The sequence below is a fragment of the Malaclemys terrapin genome, chromosome 1 (assembly GCF_027887155.1).
Source record: "Malaclemys terrapin pileata isolate rMalTer1 chromosome 1, rMalTer1.hap1, whole genome shotgun sequence".
Classification (NCBI taxonomy): Eukaryota; Metazoa; Chordata; order Testudines; family Emydidae; genus Malaclemys; species Malaclemys terrapin.
The window spans coordinates 234,180,208-234,201,006 of NC_071505.1; the positions used below are offsets into that span (position 1 = coordinate 234,180,208).

Sequence of the window (20,799 nt, forward strand, 5' to 3'; positions counted from 1 at the left end):
ACCTGGTAGTAGAAGCCTATAGAAAACTAAACACAAAATCACTTTGACTCGTTCTGAATTCTGTGGCTGATCAAAGAATTTACTCTTAATTTTTATTCTGGAGAGAATCATATTTACTTTCCTGCTGGCTGGATAATATTTAGCAACCTTTTAGTGGTTCAACTATGCGACAGTGTCAAAATTTTATTAAAAACTTGTCATTGGTTATTTTTTGTCTGTTTATGTTCTAGAATGAACACTTAACAGTTCTGTAACTTGGTAAATTTCTTTATTAAACACATTTGGTTGCTAGAACAGAACTGCTCCTGTTGGCACAGCAGATACTAGTACAGACATGCTGCTCTCCCTGCATAAGTACTTGGAAAGTTGTGCTGTTTAGTAAGGGGAGTTTCATGCATGTGGGGAGAGCAGCATACGGAAGCTGAGATCCATCATAGGAATATGAGAACACAGTATATCTACCAAGGTATATAATCCTTATCACTTGCCCAATGTTTCATACAGAAATAACTATTTTTCTCCTTTCCAGTCTATATGAGAAATACGTGATTCATCTATAGGTGTTTTTGTTTGTGTATGTTTATTATTTGGGGCAGGGGGTGAGAGACAATGGAGGGGAAGCTAAGTTAAGGAAATGCTTTCTTAAAAGTTAGCCATTAGGGGCGTTATGTGGTAAGGTTTCAGTTTCTGTGAAAGTTGGCAAGGTTATGCCCCCCTCTAGGTTGAGGATTCAGTTCAGGGTTTAGCTGTCTGTTTTTGAGTCTGATTAATGGAAGGTAGGGGGAAGAAGAGAAGAAGGAATCTTCCAGTTCTTCCACCATAACTATACTATAGCTTCATTGTTCACACTCCAAGGAAGGTATAGGAGGTATAAGTTTTCAAATATGTTGTTACCTATTGATTGGGCACACAGTAAAAGTGAATGTCATTTAGTTAAGCTGGATCGGTAAGTTGGAACATCCGCATGGAAGTCTGAGTGCAACAGTCCATGGCAGATCCAAATGTTGTGTAGTTTGGCTACTTGAAACTTTTCCTTTTTCCTTGTGTGATCATATGGCAGTTGCTGGTTTACATAGGCAGGCTGGACTGATGGCCCAGCATTCATTCTTGGTGAGAGGTTTTCAGCTTTGGAATATCATTCCTGTGCCTTCCCTGGGTGCAGATTTGGTGACTTCCTAGGAACACTACACCTCTACCCCGATATAATACTGTCCTCGGGAGCCAAAAAATCTTACCGCGTTATAGGTGAAACTGCATTATATCGAACTTGCTTTGATCCGCCGGAGTGCGCAGCCCCAGAGCACTGCTTTACCGCGTTATATATGAATTCGTGTTATATCAGGGTAGAGGTATATAATAAACTTGTTTTTCTAAGGTGGTATTTAGATGAGAGTTTTAATTTGGGGGGAAATGAGATTTTGTTTTAGATTTAAGAAGATCTTTGAGGTGGTTGGTTGTTCCTTAATCTCTCCAATTTGAATTAATTTGCTTTTAAATGTTTTAATTTATGTGGAGAATTTGAGAGCTACAAATGAAAACAATTAAGGAATTTTGGACAGCAACAGAACTTAGTAATACAAACATTAATTCCTTTCAATGAGTTTCAGCCACGAGGTAAGCATTTTGAGGAGTCCACCTACAGAACTTTGGTGAACCACTGATGTTGAGTTAGGTGCATTTTTAAAATTTCCTACTTTCCTGACAGAACTATATAAAGAATCTTGTATATAGAATGAACTGTCCTTTTAAATATTTCCCAATTTTAATTGCTGGATATAACTTTTATAATTTTCAACTTTGGCTATTAAGGAACAGATAAAAGTTTAGTATCAGAGGGGTAGCAGTGTTAGTCTGGATCTGTAAAAAGCAACAGAGTCCTGTGGCACCTTTAAGACTAACAGATGTATTGGAGCATAAGCTTTTGTGGGTGAATACCGACTTTGTCAGATGCATGTAATGGAAATTTCCAGAGGCAGGTATAAATATGCAGGCAAGAATCAGTCTGGAGATAACGAGGTTAGTTCAATCAGGGAGGGTGAGGTCCTCTGCTAGCAGTTGAGGTGTGAACACCAAGGGAGGAGAAACTGCTTTTATAGTTGGCTAGCCGTTCACAGTCTTTGTTTAATCCTGATCTGATGGTGTCAAATTTGCAAATGAACTGAAGCTCTCAGCAGTTTCTCTTTGGAGTCTGGTCCTGAAGTTTTTTTGCTGTAAGATGGCTACCTTTACATCTGCTATTGTGTGGCCAGGGAGGTTGAAGTGTTCTTCTACAGGTTTTTGTATATTGCCATTCCTGATATCTGACTTGTGTCCATTTATCCTTTTACGTAGTGACTGTCCAGTTTGGCCAATGTACATAGCAGAAGGGCATTGCTGGCACATGATGGCATATATAACATTGGTGGACGTGCAGGTGAATGAACCGGTGATGTTGTAGCTGTTCTGGTTAGGTCCTGTGATGGTATTGCTGGTGTAGATATGTGGGCAGAGTTGGCATCGAGGTTTGTTGCATGGATTAGTTCCTGAGTTAGAGTTGTTATGGTGCAGTGTGTGCTTGCTGGTGAGAATATGCTTAAGGTTGGCGGGTTGTCTGTGGGCGAGGACTGGCCTGCCTCCCAAGGTCTGTGAAAACGTGAAACTCAGATAAAAGTTAGTGTGCCTCAATCAGTTGAATATGCAAGAACCATTAAAAACTGTTATGCATTGGTTTAGGGGAGGTACAAATGGCCATAAAATGTGAGTTCTGTGCTTGTTTACAGCACCTTCAAAGGTTTTTTATTTTGCAACACACACAGTTCTCTCCAGGGAGCTGGTAATATATGTGATTCATGAATAGACCCATCAAGGTCATCTGTACTACACCAGAGCATATTTGACCATAAAACCCAGTACCTCTTAATCCAAAGACACACATCTCTTCCACTTAACTGAAAGTGACTGTTTGTTAGCTGTACAGTAGAACCTCAGATATATGAGCACCTGGGGAATGGAGGTTGTTCGTAACTCTGAACAAAACATTATGGTTGTTCTTTCAAAAGCTTACAACTGAACATTTCCTTAATACAGCTTTGAAACTTTACTATGCAGAAGAAAAATGCTGCTTTCCCTTTATTTTTTAGTAGTTTACATTTAAACACAGTCCTGTGCGGTGTTTGTTTTTTGTTTTTTGCTTTTTGTCTCTGCTGCTGCCTGATTGCATACTTCCGGCTCCAAATGAGGGGTGTGATTGACTGGTCAGTTCGTAACTCTGCTGTTTGTAACTCTAAAGTTCTACTGTAGTAGTGTTAGTTGGGCTGGTTGTATCTGGAAGCCAGCCACTCAAGGGCATCTGATCTGGTTTGGATAGGTCTGATAACTCATCTAGCAGAAAGCAGTAATATAGATATACAAGATTTTAGAAATTGGCTTCTTTAAATGAAGAAAATCCCAGCAACTTTTATTAAATAACATGGTACTGATATATTCAAGATCCTGAACTACTATGTTGTATGACATTGGGACCTCTTCAAATAAGCTGTGGCTAATCACAGTGACAGAATGACTTCCTAACCATGTTCATTGACTGACTCCTTTCACAACTTTAATACCATTTCCACTCACTTTAGAACATTAAAATGCTGTTGGAATCTGAAAAGTGACCCTGTAAAATTGTAGAATTCCATGTGTAGTATCTGACGTGACAAATAAATTTTCTCCGTATTCAAGTAACATTTTTTTCTAACAGCCAGCTCTGCAAATTCAACCTACACTCTGAGTCAAGCTGGGATCATTGCCTTGTGAATCATCAAATGGCACAACCTTTATTGATTAACTTTAAATACTTAACAGTTCTGTTGATGTGTGAACCAGAAAAGAAGCTAGTTTTCTTCTGTAGGTGTATTAGCTCTGCAGCATTAGCAACAGAAAAATCTTAGCTATTATAAAAGTAAGATAAAACTCACTGCCTGTGTGTATTGTATTATTTTTTACATAGTCACTTTTCTCCCCATAACCACACGTGGATTCACCTAATATTGTTAGTGGAAAGTTCTGTATTACCCACTTTCCTGGATGTTAACTTGACTAATTCAGAGTCCTTTGACAAGTTCCTAAGCCTCTTAATCTTATAATGCCGTCTTCATTATAGTGAATATTAAATTGTAAAAAAAGCTGCAAATGCTGTTCACCTGATCATTTGGAAAAATACAAAAAGCTGTGCACTGTTTTGGTGGTGGTTGTAAATTTTCAGCAAATTAACTGTTTAATATTTTGGCTTCTGTTTGCAGAGTGTTAGACCCACACCACAAAATGAAGCTATAACAGTACACTTTAAGCCAGTTACATTAAAAGCTTCTGAAAGTAAATATACCAAAGTTGCAAGCATTAGTTTTGATGGTAAGTATTTTTTCTTTCTTTGTAGAAATTTTAAAATATTTCTAAAGAGCTACTGAAATCTCATGAAAACTTTAAAAATACTTTTTTGGAAAAATGTATGTCCTGTGTCATATTTCTAAGGAAAGTGAGTCAGTCATTCCTTCTCATGTCAGAATTTTGTTGATTCACGTGACTTCAAAACTGGTTTCTTTGGAAATAATTATGGCATGTAAACCTGTAAGTTAGTAGCAGGAATAGATGAATTCTAAAGTAATCCATCTTGTAAACATTTTAAAAAAATGGAATAGCAAAATTACTTGGATGCATAAGCAGAATTGTTTGTAGAATATATCCGTTTTTAGTTGACTAACTGTTAAAGGTAAAACAGAATCATTGATGGTAAATATTAGGTATTTATGAATTTCAAGAAAGCAGATACATCCTATCCAAATTCCTATTACTAAAGTATAAGGAAAGTATCATCTCTTGGATCTTCAGTATTTTCCAAAATCAGATCAGAAAACTTTCAATTTGGGGCAATCCCAGAAGATATGAAAATAATTCCATATACCATGGAATCCTCTCCAGCATTCTGCTATGAATTTTAAATCTATTTTGTTTTGAAAGATTGGTGTGCAAAATAAAACTTCCACTGGTATTCTTTCCATCAGGGAGAGCACATACTGCTCACAGTGGCTAATCACTTATATCCCTCCTGTCCATTGGAGAGACTTGGTGGTTCATTTCCTTTTCCAACCTAACCTCATGTGGTCAATATTGCCCTGCAATTTTATTGGAAAAAGTGCATAAAACATACCTGTTTTCTACCAAAGTTTTTATTGAGTTATCAGAATAAGTGTTTGACGCATCCACAAGTTATTACAGTAAAAATATTACAGGGTGTAGTATGTCTCTCAGGCTGAAATTATTCAGAATGGAGGTTTGTGTGTTTGGATATCATTCATTTAGAGATGAACCAAGCTAAAATGTTGGGAGACTCCCCAAGTGAATTATGATCATTGCAACTTTTAAGAGCATAATATTAAAAGTTTGTAAGAAAAGAGTGAAATAAGAAGTTAGGACACAAATTCTAGATTTGCCAAATGTCCCCAGCTTGAGGCAAGGATTTGTCCAGATTTAGAAATTTGAAGAAAAAACAGATTATTAAGACAGAGATAAAATGAGTGTGGTAGGCACTTTAAGTTGCTTAGGGTGAAGTTGCAGACTCAGCTGGGTACAACATTCTGTCTAATAAACCATTTGCAGCATTTAAGTGGTTGGCTAATGGGTTGGTTTCATGAAGAGGACCTATTCTTAACATTTTTCTGATTTCACTGCCCTAATATATGAAAATGGTAGGTGTTTGTGGCTTCCACCAGCCAATATTCATGACTTCATTAACTGCTTTCTTGTGGTGTTTCTACAAGCATGATGTTCTGTTTGCTGAGAGACCTTGGGAACAACCCCCAAGGCTTCTATCTTGTTTCAGCTTGTGCTATGTCGGAGTCCTTGCAAGCACTGTGGTTTTGCTTATTTCTATAGTCTTCCAGGTTAAAACGTCCAGGTTTTTTTTCTTTCCTTATTTAATAATACTGGATCCCTGTGACTTTTATTTGAGGTTTATTCAATGCCACTCTCTGAAATTTCCTTAGGGAAAAGATTGTTTCCTCCCCCATCATAACCCTAACTCACAAATAGCTTTCTCTTGTTCACATTTATTTTCCTTGCCCACTGATAGAGTAACTTGTTGGCTAATTCCTTGTCTACTTCAGCAAGGCTCAAATTGGGACTTAATTTTGTTGCACTCTGCTCCCAATAACTACTAGTCTGAGAGTTTGGACTGAGTTTTTTTTTTTTTTAAATCACTGCCAAACATCCAGTATGATTGTTTGCCTAAAAATATTCAGTCTTAAGAATCTCTCCAGCTCCACCATATGCAGCCTATTGATACTAGTAAATGTCTCTTAATAGAAAGTATCTCATCTAGTAACAACAGGTAATCTTGAAGCAGTTCTTTAGAATAAGGAATATGAAGAGGGAGGTCACGATTTTTAAATAACTGTGCCCTGGACTATTAGTGACTAAAGTACACATCTTCTTATGCATATAAAGAAAAAAATTACAGCTTTAGTATTTTATGTATAAATCAGTTAGGTGAGAAAAATGATCCTACTACTGGTTTGCAGCAGTTAACTTTTAATGGCAGCTTTAATTGCTTAACAATGAAATTTTCAGAATAAAGAATAGCTATTGATTTACTATTTTATGTAAATAAAGTGATCACAGAACCTATTTTGTTCTTTGTCGTACATGTGCAGCATCAAAAGCAAAAAGACCTTCTCAGTCTTCTGGAAAAATAACTGTTAAAGCAAAAGAGAAGAGTTATTCAAAACTTGAAATTCCATATCAAGCAGAAATATTAGATGGGTAAGTCTGTATAAACTGATTGCTGATTAAAAATTAAACACAGAGAATCAGCCGCTTTTCTTTTCTTTTCTTTTTTTGTTCTTTTATTTGTGTTTTGTGGAATAAGGTTGTTGTTTATGTACTCTTAACTATGGAGTTCTTCCAGTAGCACAGCTGCTGGTTCTAATTTTCTTTCTTGGGATAGCAGATGAGCTAGTGTTACTCAGTAATACATAAGCAAATTTCAAGATTTGGACTCTCAGTGGCTTTCATGAGTCATTTACCTAAGAGGCTTATGCTATGTATGTCATATTTTCAGAATGCAAACTTATATCACTTGCTCTTCTATTCTATTCTAAAATGTTTGAACAATCACTGTTTTGTGCTTGGATTGCCCTGCCACTGTAGCCTGAAGCAAGGGTAGAGAGTATACACTGGGAGAGCCATCCCTTTTGCGTGAATTGCCTGCTTTTAGTCTTTGGAGGTAAAGAGCACAGGAGATTATTTTTGAGGAAAATCTGAAGTTTTTGATACATTTTTCTTTTTAAATAGATATTTAGGATTTGATCATGCTGCCACATTGTTTCACATCCGGGATAGTCCTGCTGACTCTGTGGAAAGGCCAATCTATCTTACAAATACATTCAGTTTTGCAGTCCTCATTCATGATGTTGTGTTACCAGAAGAAGTAAAAACAATGTTTAAGGTAAGCCCAATTCCAATGAAAGTTTTCCCTAATATTAAATATTTAATGAACTATACTATATTAAATTTTAACATTGATGTTATTTCTTCACTAATTTAGGTCCAGAACTTCAGCAAACCAGTCTTGATCCCACCTAATGAATCCATATATATTTTCACACTTTATTTTATGCCTTCCACGTCATCTGTTCATGTAGATAACAATATTTTACTTATCACCAACGCTTCTAAATTTCAACTGCCTGTGCGAGCATACACAGGTTTTTTAGATGTAAGTATTTATTTTTTCCTTGAAATTTCACGCTAGATCAAAGAATACTAATTTGATTTCCTTGGTCTTTCTCCATGGTAGCTGTTCAACTCCTCTGTGATTTAAAACAAAAAAAGCAAACTAAATTTTACTGCCCCTTTCCCCATGACATTCTCAACGTACTAAATAATTTGTCAGGGATTGGTTTAACGTGGTGAGTTTTTTCCCCTGTTTTTTCCATACTTTCTCGGTTTTGTGGTTTGTTTGGTTCATGGATAGAATAAAGCATAGTCCCAGATTTTTAATGCTTTCACTTATTAATGAATTTGTTAGTGAACTCTGATTTTGAATGTACTGTGTATTTTTAAGTGCAACTATAATGCCTTTCTTAATCTCTCTAGTACTTTGTATTACCCCCCAAACTCGAGGAACGTTTCATAGATTTTGGCATATTGAGTGCCACAGAAACTACTAGCATTTTATTTGCAATCATCAACAGTAATCCCATTGAGGTAAGAATCAACATATTTTAAATTCCTGTTTGTTGTAGTAAATTTTTGCATCTATGTCATTGCTGAGATTGTCATCTTTGTCTTTTTTAAGCTGGCTATAAAAAGCTGGCATGTTATAGGGGATGGCTTGACTATAGAACTCCTGGTTACTGAAAAAGGCAATAGAACAACAATAATTGCAAACCTTCCAGAATTAGAAAATGCCAGTGTATCTGATCAATCTTCAGTAAGTAAACTCTTCTTTTTGAGTCCTTAATTAAAAGCTGCATGTAGCACATTGATAAGGGATGATAAATAATGTAGCAATGAATGACGTAAGTATAACTCTCTGTCATGAAGATATTCACAGGATAAGGAACAAGGTAGCATGTTTTGAATAGAAGGTAAAATAAATTTTGTTCTTATGTGGGATAGTTGTAGCCTAAGGGTACACTTGATGGGTTGGTGAGATTCTAAAATAAAATGTTCAGAAAGCTTGGTTTACACTCTTCCTGGGTCGTTGCATAGTAGTCATTTCCCTGGTCACTTTCTAGAGCTGAATGAACTTTGAACTAGTCATTCATAACAGCTGCTCAGGGAAGTGAAAGTGATCCAAGCAGATAGCAGCAGGTTTCACTCTACTTTCCTCAGCTGCTCTTATGAAATATAAGTGGTACATATGAATATACAAAGATGGGCTCAACCTGTGAATTTCTTTGTTTACAGAATGTTCCCACTGCAACCTTTGTTGGGTCTTTGTCCAGTTAGCTGGAAGAAAAGGGGCATTGCCCCTTTAAGGTCTCCCTTGCAGTAGATGGAGAGAAAGGAATAAAGTCATGGCCTAATTAAACCAAATCCATGGCTTCCTGTCTTTCTTCTGGTGTGGATGGACAATGGACAGAAAGGGTTATTTTTTTATAATCATATTTTATTTGTATAAGCAGCTTGCAGGGATTGATGGTTAACCCACTATCACTGATGCTGCTCATAGTATTAAATCATAATACTATTGTTAACATTAATACATGGCAGCTACAAATCCCAAGCTTGGTTCTGCTGTTCTTACCATAGTTAAATAACTCACTTCGCTCTCTGCCAGGATATATTGTGTTCTGTTTTGGAAAATTAGGTCTTATAAAGGGAAACTTTAGAAACATTAATCTAGGTAACACCGTAAATGTTCATGGTGGTTTGCAAATAAGTTTAAAAAAAATCTCCCTGGGCTGAGGAATTTACAGTCTAATTTAGTCAGAATATTGATTAAGTTGAAAGAAAAATAATTTAAACAGATTCTGTATTGGTATATAGAACTTGCAGTTTATTAGGTATGTTTCCTATTAACATTTCTGTTTATAATGGAAGAATGTGGCATAAAACATAAATGATTCATTATATATTTGTACCATTTACAGGTAATTCTAGCATCTGGTTACTATGCTGTGTTTAGAGTAAAACTAATAGCAAAAGAACTTGAAGGAATTCATGATGGAGCCATACAAATAACAACAGATTATGAGGTATACTTATTGCCCACCTAAATGACAGTGGTGCTGCCGTAGATGAGAGGCGTTAATTGTTATATTTTGGCTATTGTGTAAAAGACATTTTATCCTATTGTGGACTGGTATTTTGTGCTATACTTGAAGGTTTTTTACTGACTGAGATACTAACTCTGAAAAGCAGTTGCTACATTGGTGCAGTAGTTCCTTGCCATAACTGATGCTGCAAACCACATCAGTAATCAACTATGAAGTCATAACAGTTCCATTGATGACATGTCTGGATCCTGGTGGATAGAATACTGTATTAAGCATATGTTACAATGAAATACAGTGGTACTGTATTTGCTCTGAACGGATTTGAAAAAAAGGCAAGTTTCATTCAGCTTTCCACTTTGCTTCTGGAATCTGTTTCAATCTATTATGTGATGCTTCAAAGTGAGTCCAAGTGCATTGAGGCTCGATGCATACTCAAAGCACCATGGATCTTTTGACATGATACACTGTGGTGACACTCGTAGTGTATCATGTCAGTCATTTGTGTGAAAGCTCATTGTAGCACCTCCTTTTGAGACATTTAGCATGTGTTATCAGCCCACAATATGGAGTCGTACTGTTGGAGAGAAGTAATAGAAAGTTACTTTACTTGACCTCTTTGATCTTCAGTGCTAATATCCACAAAATAAGATCTATTCTAATCTATACAATAAGAGGCGTAACCTTGAAGCATATAATGGGATCACTTTAATTTTTAACAACATTTGGCTGTAACTTTTGATGTCTTTAAGTGTGTGTTGACATAGCATATTATAAACTATATAGTGAACATTGTGTTTGTTTTTGTGCGTTTATGGAGTCAGGAAGTGTTGTAGCGTATTCTGAATGTAGCTACAGAAAAGGGGGATATTTTAGAAGTCTTCCAGTAGTCTGTAATTGGCAGAAATAATATTGGCATTTGTTTGCATATGCACCGATGTATACATATTTGACCCTCTGGGCAACCATAAAATCTGAAGCTATTTGTTTTTTCCTGTGTGTGCCCACACTTCAGTCTTATTCTGATTTTGAGGACTTTGTTGCACTGATATATCTGTTCATCTTTAATATTACTTATATATATTCCAATCCATAAAACAGAGGTTTGTGTCTACAGCTTAATACTTTACCGTGATTTATAGTGCTTCTAGAGCAGTTTAATATCTCCTGTGTAAACACAAGTGCAGTATTTTTAAGAAGATGTCATAGTATTTTCCAAGGAAAATCAAAAATTCTCATTGGAAAGTTTGTAACTTGTTTGTATGTTTTATTCTGCATTGTAATGAGTTGCATATAAATTGATAGAAGGCGTGTGATTAAGGAAAAATGGGCTTCTTAATATTTTTCCTGATAAACTTTTGACTTGAGGAATTTTCTTTTAGAAAATTGGCTGAGGAATCAAAATATTGGGCTGGATGATGAGACTTTAAAATAATCATCCTTGCATTAAACTTGACACACTTGGTTGTCATATCATTATGCCAAGTCTGTTGGCTTGATTATATGTAAATATGAAACATGAATAATAGAACTTTAGATTTTTAGAAAATGTTTTGGTGTAACTAAAAACAGAAATAAAAGGATGAATAGATGGATATATAAAGATGCCACTTGGAGCAGATGTATTACTAAACTTCTCTTGTTCTTTCAGATTTTGACAATTCCCGTGAAGGCTGTAATTGCTGTGGGTTCACTGACTTGCTCCCCTAAACACATTCACCTTCCACCTTCCTTTCCAGTAAGCTATTTTCTTGACAATATTTTCTTTCTTTTTTTTCTTCAGATCCTTTCCAGGAGCAACTTCCTTTATGATTTGCTTTATGACTTGTGAATTGCTATGCTGGAGGGAACAGTGGTGATTATTCTTAAACTCTCATTAGCCGTCACTATAGAAGCGTTTATCACCCCAGATGCTAGGCATGACACACACCTCAACTCCCCTTTTATTGTATCACTTGAACAGAGCCTGGGATATTGACTCCTGGCCCAGACTTGGCTTTCTATTCAGCTTCATTATGATGTAGCTGTGCTCAGTTGTTTTCCCCATCATTCCTTCTGCATTAGTGCCAGGAATAGAAGAGAGGCATCTAATTATATCAGGTATATCTCCAGATTTCTGAGATCTTCAGAAGAAAGACTTTGAAACCAAAGAAACTCTTAAATTGGCCAGTTTAGAAAAATACAAAAGTAGTTGTGTATTTAGCATTTTTTCCCAACCTGGAGATGGGTTGCCCCTAAGGGGGTATGTGGCACAGTACAGGAACAATACAGCAGGGAAGCTGTATGATCCTGGATCCACTTTAATCCCTCTGTAGAATCACAATGACTGCTTGTGGAGATTTGCCTATCTTTCATCTCTGCTGCTGCAGCAGTCTTCATGCACTGAGCCCCAGAAGCATTTGATTTTCTACAGGGCTGTGTGTCAGGGAGCAGCCCATTAACCAGATCTTATCTTCTCTGCTCCCATGGCATGTGGCACAACTATGGGATCACGTGCAGCCTGGCCCAGCTGTGAGCCGTGAATGGATGATCACCCAGTCTGAACAGCATGTAGCCTTCTGATGGGTAGCGAACCAAGGAGGAGGGAGAATCATCAGGGAAAGGAATATAAAAACTAAAAGTGCAGGGGGAGAGGGAGATCAGAGAGGAGAGATGGTAGCAAAGGACTAGGGTAGGGGTGCTTTATTGCAAGGGCGTGAGTTGAGCACAGGATAAGAATTGGATTGTTAAGATTTTTGAAAGGCTGTCACTCACAAAGGGGATGGTTCAGCTGTATAGTCTCTTCTTGTTGGTAATCACTGTACAGGTTTAGGACAGTGTTTTGATTAAAAGAACAAAACCTAAAGAGTTTAATGGAGTCCCAATTGCCCATTAATAAAAGATGGGTGTATCTGCAGGACTCCATACATGGGGCTCTGGCACAGTCATTTCTTCCTCCTATGGAATGTGTCCGTTCATCAGGACAAAGCCGTGTAGTAAACTATCCCTTCACGCACCAGTCATCACTTTGAAAAATGATTTTTCTTGTTTATGACACGTCAAGAATTTCCTGAGCCCATAGCTGTAACTTACCCCCATTCTTCACCCCAGCTCATGCACTGAGATATATAAAAGGTAAATCTCAGATTTCATTTGAGGGAAGGATGCAAGTTTTTAGTCCACTTCCTTGCAATAATACCTCGAAAACATAATTTGTTTGCATCTCTCTCTATTCTTTGGTGAAGGTTGAAAGGTGGTCACTGATCTTGACTAAAGATCACAGGTTATTCCTATTCCCCTTCACATTTACCAGCATTGACCTTTGCAATGAGTGGAAAAACATGACCACAGGTCCCGTGATTTTTGGTAGGATCTCAGAGTAGTTTGTGGCTATGGGGGCTGTAACATCTATACCGCCAGAGATGGCAGTTAGGGCAATTACAATTTCCAGCTAAGCCAGTCCTCTACTGAGCATCCGTGATGGCTTTTTGCCAGAAGAGGGAGTATCTCAATGTGTGCCAGCGTGGTTTAGTGAAATAGACACAGGATGGAGAACATGGGGCTCAAGCATTCTAATCAGAGTTATGCAGATGACAGTTGAGTCGTCTAACTCTTCTGCTTTAAAATGATGAAATGTCACTTACCTGCTTTATAGAGGGATGATCATGACTAGAGCTGGCACAAAAACTTGGAATTTCAAAATTTTCTGTGAAACATCTATCTGTTTCTCATAAATTTTCATGAAAGTTTCATCCTGTTTTTTGGCTATCTCTGGTTGTGATGTTTTAGTAGTAGTGTTTTTAAAGCACTATATGTGTTCTACATTTCACCATATACATACTCGCAACCCCGCAGTAGCTGAGGGCCTACTGGATTCCAGAATCCTACTTTATTGTGCCTTTCAAAATACTTCTAAATGTTTGCTGCTATGCACCAGTTCCATCACAAGCAGCTGGTTCCCCTTGTGCCTCGGGGGAACCTAAAATCCAGCCCTTAGTCTCCATCTTTTGGCACCTTTAATATAAAAGGAGTCTGATACATTTGGGGAGTATCTCAAAAAATCATCTTCCTAATCCTCCTCAAAATTCTTAGGGTGGTTCTGTGCATAGTAGTGTGATAAACTGCAGAGGATTTGACTCCGTTTTGGGAGGGCAGAACAAAAAATTGTGCAGGCCTCCACCAAAATGCTAAGGAAGGTAAATGCTACCTGTGTAGGTAGATGTCTGATGGCTTGCCCACTATGTGTTGAGAGTGGGAGAAATGTATACAGTATAATTTTTTTTCTTTCCTTTCCTTTAGGGGAAAATAGTTCATCAGAGTTTAAATATTATGAATTCCTTCTCTCAGAAGGTGAAAATACAATATGTACGCTCTCTGTCCGAAGATGTGCGGTTTTATTACAAGAGATTAAGGAGCAATAAAGAAGATTTAGAGGCAGGAAAAAAATCAAAGGTTGGAAAGTTTTGTGTATTAGTACTAATAGGCAGTTTTTCTTTAAACGTAACACATTGATAATTTTGCAGTTATTCAGAGAATCAAGAATATCAGGGTTGGAAGGGACCTCAGGAGGTCATCTAATCCAACCCCCGGCTCAAAGCAGGACTAATCCCCAACTAAAGCATCCCAGACAGGGCTTTGTCAAGCCTGACCTTAAAAACCTCTAAGGAAGGAGATTCCACCACCTCCCTAGGTAACCCATTGAAGTGCTTCACCACTCTCCTAGTGAAAAAGTTTTTCCTAATATCCAACCTAAACCTCCCCCACTGCAACTTGAGACTATTACTCCACGTTCTGTCACCTGGTACCACTGAACAGCCTAGCTCCATCCTCTTTTTGGAACCCCATTTCAGGTAGTTGAAAGCAGCTATCAAATCCCCCCTTCGTTCTTCTCTTCTGCAGACTAAATAATCCCAGTTCCCTCCGCCTCTCCTCATAAATCATGTGTTCTAGTTCCCTAATCATTTTTGTTGCCCTCTGCTGGACTCTTTCCAATTTTTCCACATCCTTCTTGTAGTGTGGGGCCCGAAACTGGACACAGTACTCCAGATGAGGCCTCACCAATGCCGAATAGAGGGGAATGATCACGTCCCTCGATCTGCTGGCAATGCTCCTACTTTTACAGCCCAAAATGCTGTTAGTCTTCTTGACAACAAGGGCACACTGTTGACTCTCGTCCAGCTTCTCGTCCACTGTAACCCCTAGGTCCTTTTCTGCAGAACTGCTGCCTAGCCACTCGGTCCCTAGTCTGTAGCCGTGCATGGGATTCTTCCATCCTAAATGCAGGCATTTTTCTTTATTTTAGTCATCAGAGATGCTTACTTCATTTAATTGTTTTTGTACGTTTTGCAGATAGCAAATATTTATTTTGATCCTGGTTTACAGTGTGGGAATCACTGTTATGTTGGATTGCCTTTCTTATCTAAATGTAAGTAATTTTCATTTTTGCAATTAAAATCTCAATGTATTCCCCCCCTTAATATTGAAGGGTTGTATAAAAGTATGGTTTTTGTTTTTTAGCTGAACCTAAAGTTCAGCACAGCTTAACGATGCAAGAAGATGCATGGGATTCTGATTGGGATTTGCATGAGAACTTATTCAGAGTGTGGGCAGGAATCAGAGAGAACTCAGGTCATAGGTGAGTGTATATTTGCCCTGTGGCCTGTGAATCACTTGATTCTTTTTGTTTTGTGTTGCCTGTTTACAGTATTGAATTCTTGTGTTGCCAGAGAAGGGCAAGGAATAGTTGCTAGGTTTGCTCTTCTAAAAGAGTTTGAAGGGGGACAAATGACATTTTCCTGAAGATGCTATGTTTGGCTTAGGTCAGTGGATATCAAACTTTTTTTTTTCTGAAGACCACTTGAAAATGCAGAGGGTCTCGGCTGGCCACTTAATGATCTTTCCAAATGTTGTTGGTACAGTTAGCGAACTATTGTAAAGCACTTCGGATAAAAGCGCTATACAAAAAAAATCCCTTAATCATTAATGTTTTTTGTTCTACAAATAAAAGCACACAACTCATATTTTAATATCTAATGCAATGAATGTGCCCTGTCTTCCCCCACCATGGCAGCCCCCGAGCTGGGGCTGAGAAGGAGGGGTGGGTCTGTCCCTCTCTCCCCTGCTGCAACTGCCTCCGAGCTGAGGCTGGGAAGGAGAGCAGGAGTCTCTCCCTGGCAGCTGCAGCCCTGGAACTGAGGAAAGTCGCCTCTTTCTCTAGCCACCACAGTTCTGCACATCCCAAATTCCGCCCCACCCCCTCTTCTCACCCCACTGCCCTTTTCCACCTACCCTCTATTTCCCCCCACCCCACCCCAAGGCCACCACCTCACCTTGCATGTGCATCTTCTCCAGGGGCCAGGCACCTAATTAGTTGAGTCATGCCTGCACGACTCCGCTAATTAGGTGGGGTGGCCCTTCATTCTCTCATATGCGGCCGCCCAGGTGTGCACCTTAGAGGAAACTATCCACGGACCACCTGAATGGAGCTCGCAAATCACTGGTGGTCCATGGACCACAGTTTGAGAACCTCTGGCTTAGGTAAATCAACTAGTGTGAATTTGTAGTTGACCATCTTTCTTTGTAAACTAGAAGGCTAAAAGAAACCCCAGCTTACACAGTATTCCTAAAATATGTGGTATTGCTTGTGCAAAATAGCTGCTGTGCTCCTGTTTATCTAGATTGTCTCCTTTTGCCACTGTACTGAGATTGCTACTTTTCAGTGGTGAATAAAGTAATCTCTTAGTTTTGTGTAAAGTATTTTGGGATACTTTTTTGAAAGGTGTTATATGGAGCGTGATAATGACTAAAAACATATTCAAACTAATGCCTAAGAAGTTGAACTGTTGTGTGGTGCTACTGTGCTCTGTTAAAAGCATCTGCTATATTTCATGCATGAAATGGCTGCTTTTCAATGGTGGATAATATGTTCAATGTCTCAAGGGTATTGTGTGAATTAGTTAATGTTGGCAAAGTGCTTTTGAGATCCTATTTATTGTGATAATATCCATTTTAACTTGGATTTTATTAATGTTCTAGACTTTGTGAAAACACAAAAAGACTTAACATAGGTAATGAAATATTGCAATAGAACTATATCAACAGCCTAACAAAAGTGCCTGGCGCATCGCTCAGAAAGCACAACAGTAACTTTTAAAGGAAGGGAAATATGACCCTGTCAGAATTCCCCGAAATTATCTACTTTTTGCAGCTTACATTAAAGGCTAGAATATTTGAGGAAGAGGGAAAGAAATACAGGAAAACACATCTCCAAATAGTTACATGATGCAGTGAATGTGTAAAGCCCTCTAAATTCAGTTAAAGAAACAAATAACACAGAGAAACTTTAAACAAAGAATAGGGCATGCTCGGTCTGACTACTGGACAGACCTGACTGGTACTAAAGCCACGCCAACAGAAGGCCTTGGCTGAAGTGCTTGAGACCTATAAAACCCTGACTTTTTGTCCATACCTCCGGTGTTCCCATCTGCTTACTGAATCTCCACACCAGCTAGTAAGTGTTATTTGGGTGTTGGGCTACTCTGTCCCTGACTGGGTGAGAATCTCTTTGGCCTGGTCTGATGACTCATCATACTTATCCTTCAGTTCCATTTCCTCCCTAAGCTTGTGCGCTGCACCTTTTAGCATGACCGTGGAGCTCAGAAGAGTGAGTGCACTGAGCAGCTGGGCCAGAGAAGGGACCATCACTGGGGCAAGAGGAAAACTGTATTAGGGATACAGAAAAATTTAAGAGCTTAGTTCAGTTAGACTAGATGGCTAATTTCCTATCTCAAATTGGAATCAAATTGCAACTGGATCAGGGGACAAACATGTATCCTCAGTACTGTCATCCCTAAACATTCAAATATCATGACTCAGGCCTCATTAAATCATGAGATTTAACATAAATAAATAGACGCTCTCCGGGTTGCACAAACCCTACTTACAGAAATCCGGACTTACGGAAAAAGTTCCGTACACTTTTTAAAATTTATTTGCGTAATTGTTGGAGATACGTTCCCGATTTACGCAAAACTCTACTTACGCAAGGCGTTCCGGAACGGAATGCTTGCATAAGTTGGGGAGCTTCTGTTTGAGATTCTTTTCATTTACTTTCTGGATTGGACATTTAGGGTTCACTTGGGTCAGATTAAGATTTTTCTCTGCAGCCATGGGAGTTGGAAACTCTTCGTGAAAATCTTAACTTTCATTAAAATCATCTGACTCCAGGATCTGGTGCTGAAGAACACCAAATATCCTGAGACTTGTGATAAAATGGTAGGAGTTGGCATTGCTGTAACATTGTGTGTCCTGTATTTATGACCTAGACAGACTTTAACACAATTTGTGAAGCCGTATAGCTGGAGCTATACCATATTGGACCAGTGTTTAAAAACAGCTAATGTTTATAGAAGTGACTTTGAATATCCACTCATGGGTTTTAATACTGTTTGATCCTATTCACACTGGACAGCCAAACAGTATTAGAAAAGGATTCAGCAGTAGCTGTTTACTCTAACTCCCTTTTTGCACCACTGTAGTCAGAGCCTTAGTCATGGTCTCTCTACCATAAAACACCTTTGTAACAAAAGAATACTCTGGTAATTGAAGGAGGCATGGGAGGAACAAAACAAGAAAGCATAGAATATTCTGCAAAGGTGTGACAGCACAGACAGTGTGGTTGTGTTGTCCCTTTGTGCTGTGCTTTCCTTTTCTTATAATGGAAATAGCAGTAAGTACAGGTAAAGATCAAATGTTTGACAAAAGTAAAAATATATTGAAGAGTGGTGCATTCCAAAATAATTATACATTTTCTAGAGTGCATGAAAAGTTAACAAAATGTTGTTGTTTGTTAGGCTATCGACATTCCACTATCACAAGGTGGATTTTATAACTTTTTTTTTCTAGATTGAGTGCCATGTTTGAAGTGGACACAGATCTCCAGAAGGATGTAATATTGAAAATCACAGCTGAACTGGCCTGGCCATCCATACTTGGTTCACCACGCCATTTAAGTTTCCCACTTACCAATACCAACAGCTCATCAGTAAGTGTGTGTGTTAATAGGATAATTTTACAGTGACACAGCGTAGTATGAAATAGGTCTTAATATTTGGAAGTTTCACTACATTCACAATTAATATGAATGTAAATGTTTGTCAAATTGTTGCTTTTGTATTAGGAGGAAGAAATACTTCTAGAAAACCCAGCAGATGTTCCTGTCTATGTTCAATTCCTTCCTTTAGCTCTGTATTCCAACCCATCATCTTTTGTAGACAAATTAATAGAACGGTAAGTATTGTTTGGAATATTTAAACCCCTCTTGCTTTGATGCCAAATGTGCTACTTGCGGGGAGGTGAGGGGGAAATCAATGCAGTATTTATCAACAACGGCTGTGTTGTAGAGAGAATTCAGAGCTTTAGTATAAATGGGAAATTAAAAGGTAAAGAAACTTTAGTACACTTTCATTGCCAGTCATCAATTTAGGGCAAAGCTGGTGAGCTAAACAAATGCTTCAGATTTTCCTCTTTGGAATGCAGAGTGGAGAAGGGAGAGAACAAGCAAAATAAGAAAAATGAGTGGCCATTTTATCTGTGTGGTCTTCATTACAGTCATCTTAATATAAATCCTGTGCTTTTGGTTAGTGTTGAAATCCAGAAATTATTTGAAAGTGTTATAAAGGCCATATTGTCAATTATGTGAATTTCATAAATACCTGTACATCCTATCTCACTGTAATATAGTTTGGTAAGAAGTATATGTTTATATTTTAGGTTTAACTTGAGTAAGCCAACAAATTTCAATTTGAGGACACTAGAATTCCAGGTTTCCAGAAACTCTGTAAGTTATTTTAAAACACTTTTTCTTCTTTTCTAATAGTTTTTACATAGCCACACAAATATTGTATAATAAAAATACAGCCATAAAGTCTTCGAAGTTATGACTGGCGTGTGATGTTTGTTGGATATGTTAATGGAAATTGCAGAGCAGTGTTCCTGCAAGTCTAGTGTGTAATTCAATTTTAACTTTTTTTTTCTATATGTTTATTCTTTTATGTAATTATAGAACTTGAAGATGAAAAATTTCTGTTGGCTTATTTTATTCATCCCCTTACTGATATATAAGTATTCTATACAGTATATTCTTGGATGCTAGTTTTAAATACCCAGGTGGTGGGGCATCTGTCACTTCACTTTTTTGACCGTCTTAATTTTACTTGTGATCTCCCCCTAAGCAGATGTTCTCCTTGAGTGTATAAACACTTATTCTTTTCCCTCCAAGTAGTCAGTTTTTAGATAAGCTATACCTAGTTACTTATTTCAGGAGTTCTCAACCTTTTTCTTTCTGAGGTCCCCCCCCAACATGCTATAAAATCTCCATGGCCCACCTGTGCCACAACAACTGTTTTTCTGCATATAAAAGCCAGAGACAGCATTAGGGAGGAGCAAGCAGGGCAATAGCCCAGGACTCCACACCACAGAGCGCCTCGCAAAGCTAAGGTGCTCAGGCTTCAGCCCTGGGTGGCAGGGCTCAGGGCCCTGGGCTTCAGCCCCATGCGGTGGGGCTTCGGCTTTCTGACCTGGGCCTCAGCAAGTCTAATGCCAGCCCTGCTTGGCAGGCCCCCTGAAACCTGCTTGTGGCCCCTCAGGGGGCCCGGACCCCTGGTTGAGAACCACTGATTTATTTTACTATCCTCTCATAAATCAGTGCTTTCTTACAGTAAGATCAAGATCAGGAAAAGGTCACTTGAGAAATTCTTAGAAATTTTAGATTTGTGTTCTCCTTTTACGTTGGTAATACTTAGTCTGTCTACCTCCAAAGTGTGTTCTGAAGATTTAATAATTGTAGAGCACTTTGAAGATGTGAAGCACTATATAATTGCAAAGTAATAATATTAGCGTTAGAGATGCACATGAAACAACCCCCTGAATACCTTGTCCTCTGAGGGTTTTAGGAACCCAGGTGAGTGTTTTGTAGCTCAGATTGCGCATGGTGAATAATCCAGTTGCACCACTTTGAAGTTGGTAATAAATATAGGATTTTTTTGTGCTGTAGATCTTTTGTTTTTCTGTTAAAGGCTGT

At 38.2% G+C, this 20,799-nt stretch overlaps 1 protein-coding gene across 3 annotated transcripts in view; it reads left to right on the plus strand.

The window, feature by feature from the left end:
* Positions 1–20,799, plus strand: part of TMEM131 (transmembrane protein 131) — a 178,019-nt gene that overhangs the window by 120,900 nt on the left and 36,320 nt on the right. For all 3 annotated transcript variants that reach the window (XM_054009260.1, XM_054009269.1, XM_054009278.1), the window contains exons 12-25: positions 4,266–4,374; positions 6,672–6,780; positions 7,312–7,465; positions 7,565–7,735; positions 8,116–8,226; positions 8,318–8,452; positions 9,618–9,722; positions 11,392–11,478; positions 14,019–14,171; positions 15,069–15,144; positions 15,237–15,354; positions 18,624–18,762; positions 18,898–19,007; positions 19,491–19,557. In XM_054009260.1, the coding sequence (XP_053865235.1) occupies positions 4,266–4,374; positions 6,672–6,780; positions 7,312–7,465; positions 7,565–7,735; positions 8,116–8,226; positions 8,318–8,452; positions 9,618–9,722; positions 11,392–11,478; positions 14,019–14,171; positions 15,069–15,144; positions 15,237–15,354; positions 18,624–18,762; positions 18,898–19,007; positions 19,491–19,557 (1,644 nt within the window). The remainder of the gene's footprint in view (positions 1–4,265; positions 4,375–6,671; positions 6,781–7,311; positions 7,466–7,564; positions 7,736–8,115; positions 8,227–8,317; positions 8,453–9,617; positions 9,723–11,391; positions 11,479–14,018; positions 14,172–15,068; positions 15,145–15,236; positions 15,355–18,623; positions 18,763–18,897; positions 19,008–19,490; positions 19,558–20,799) is intronic.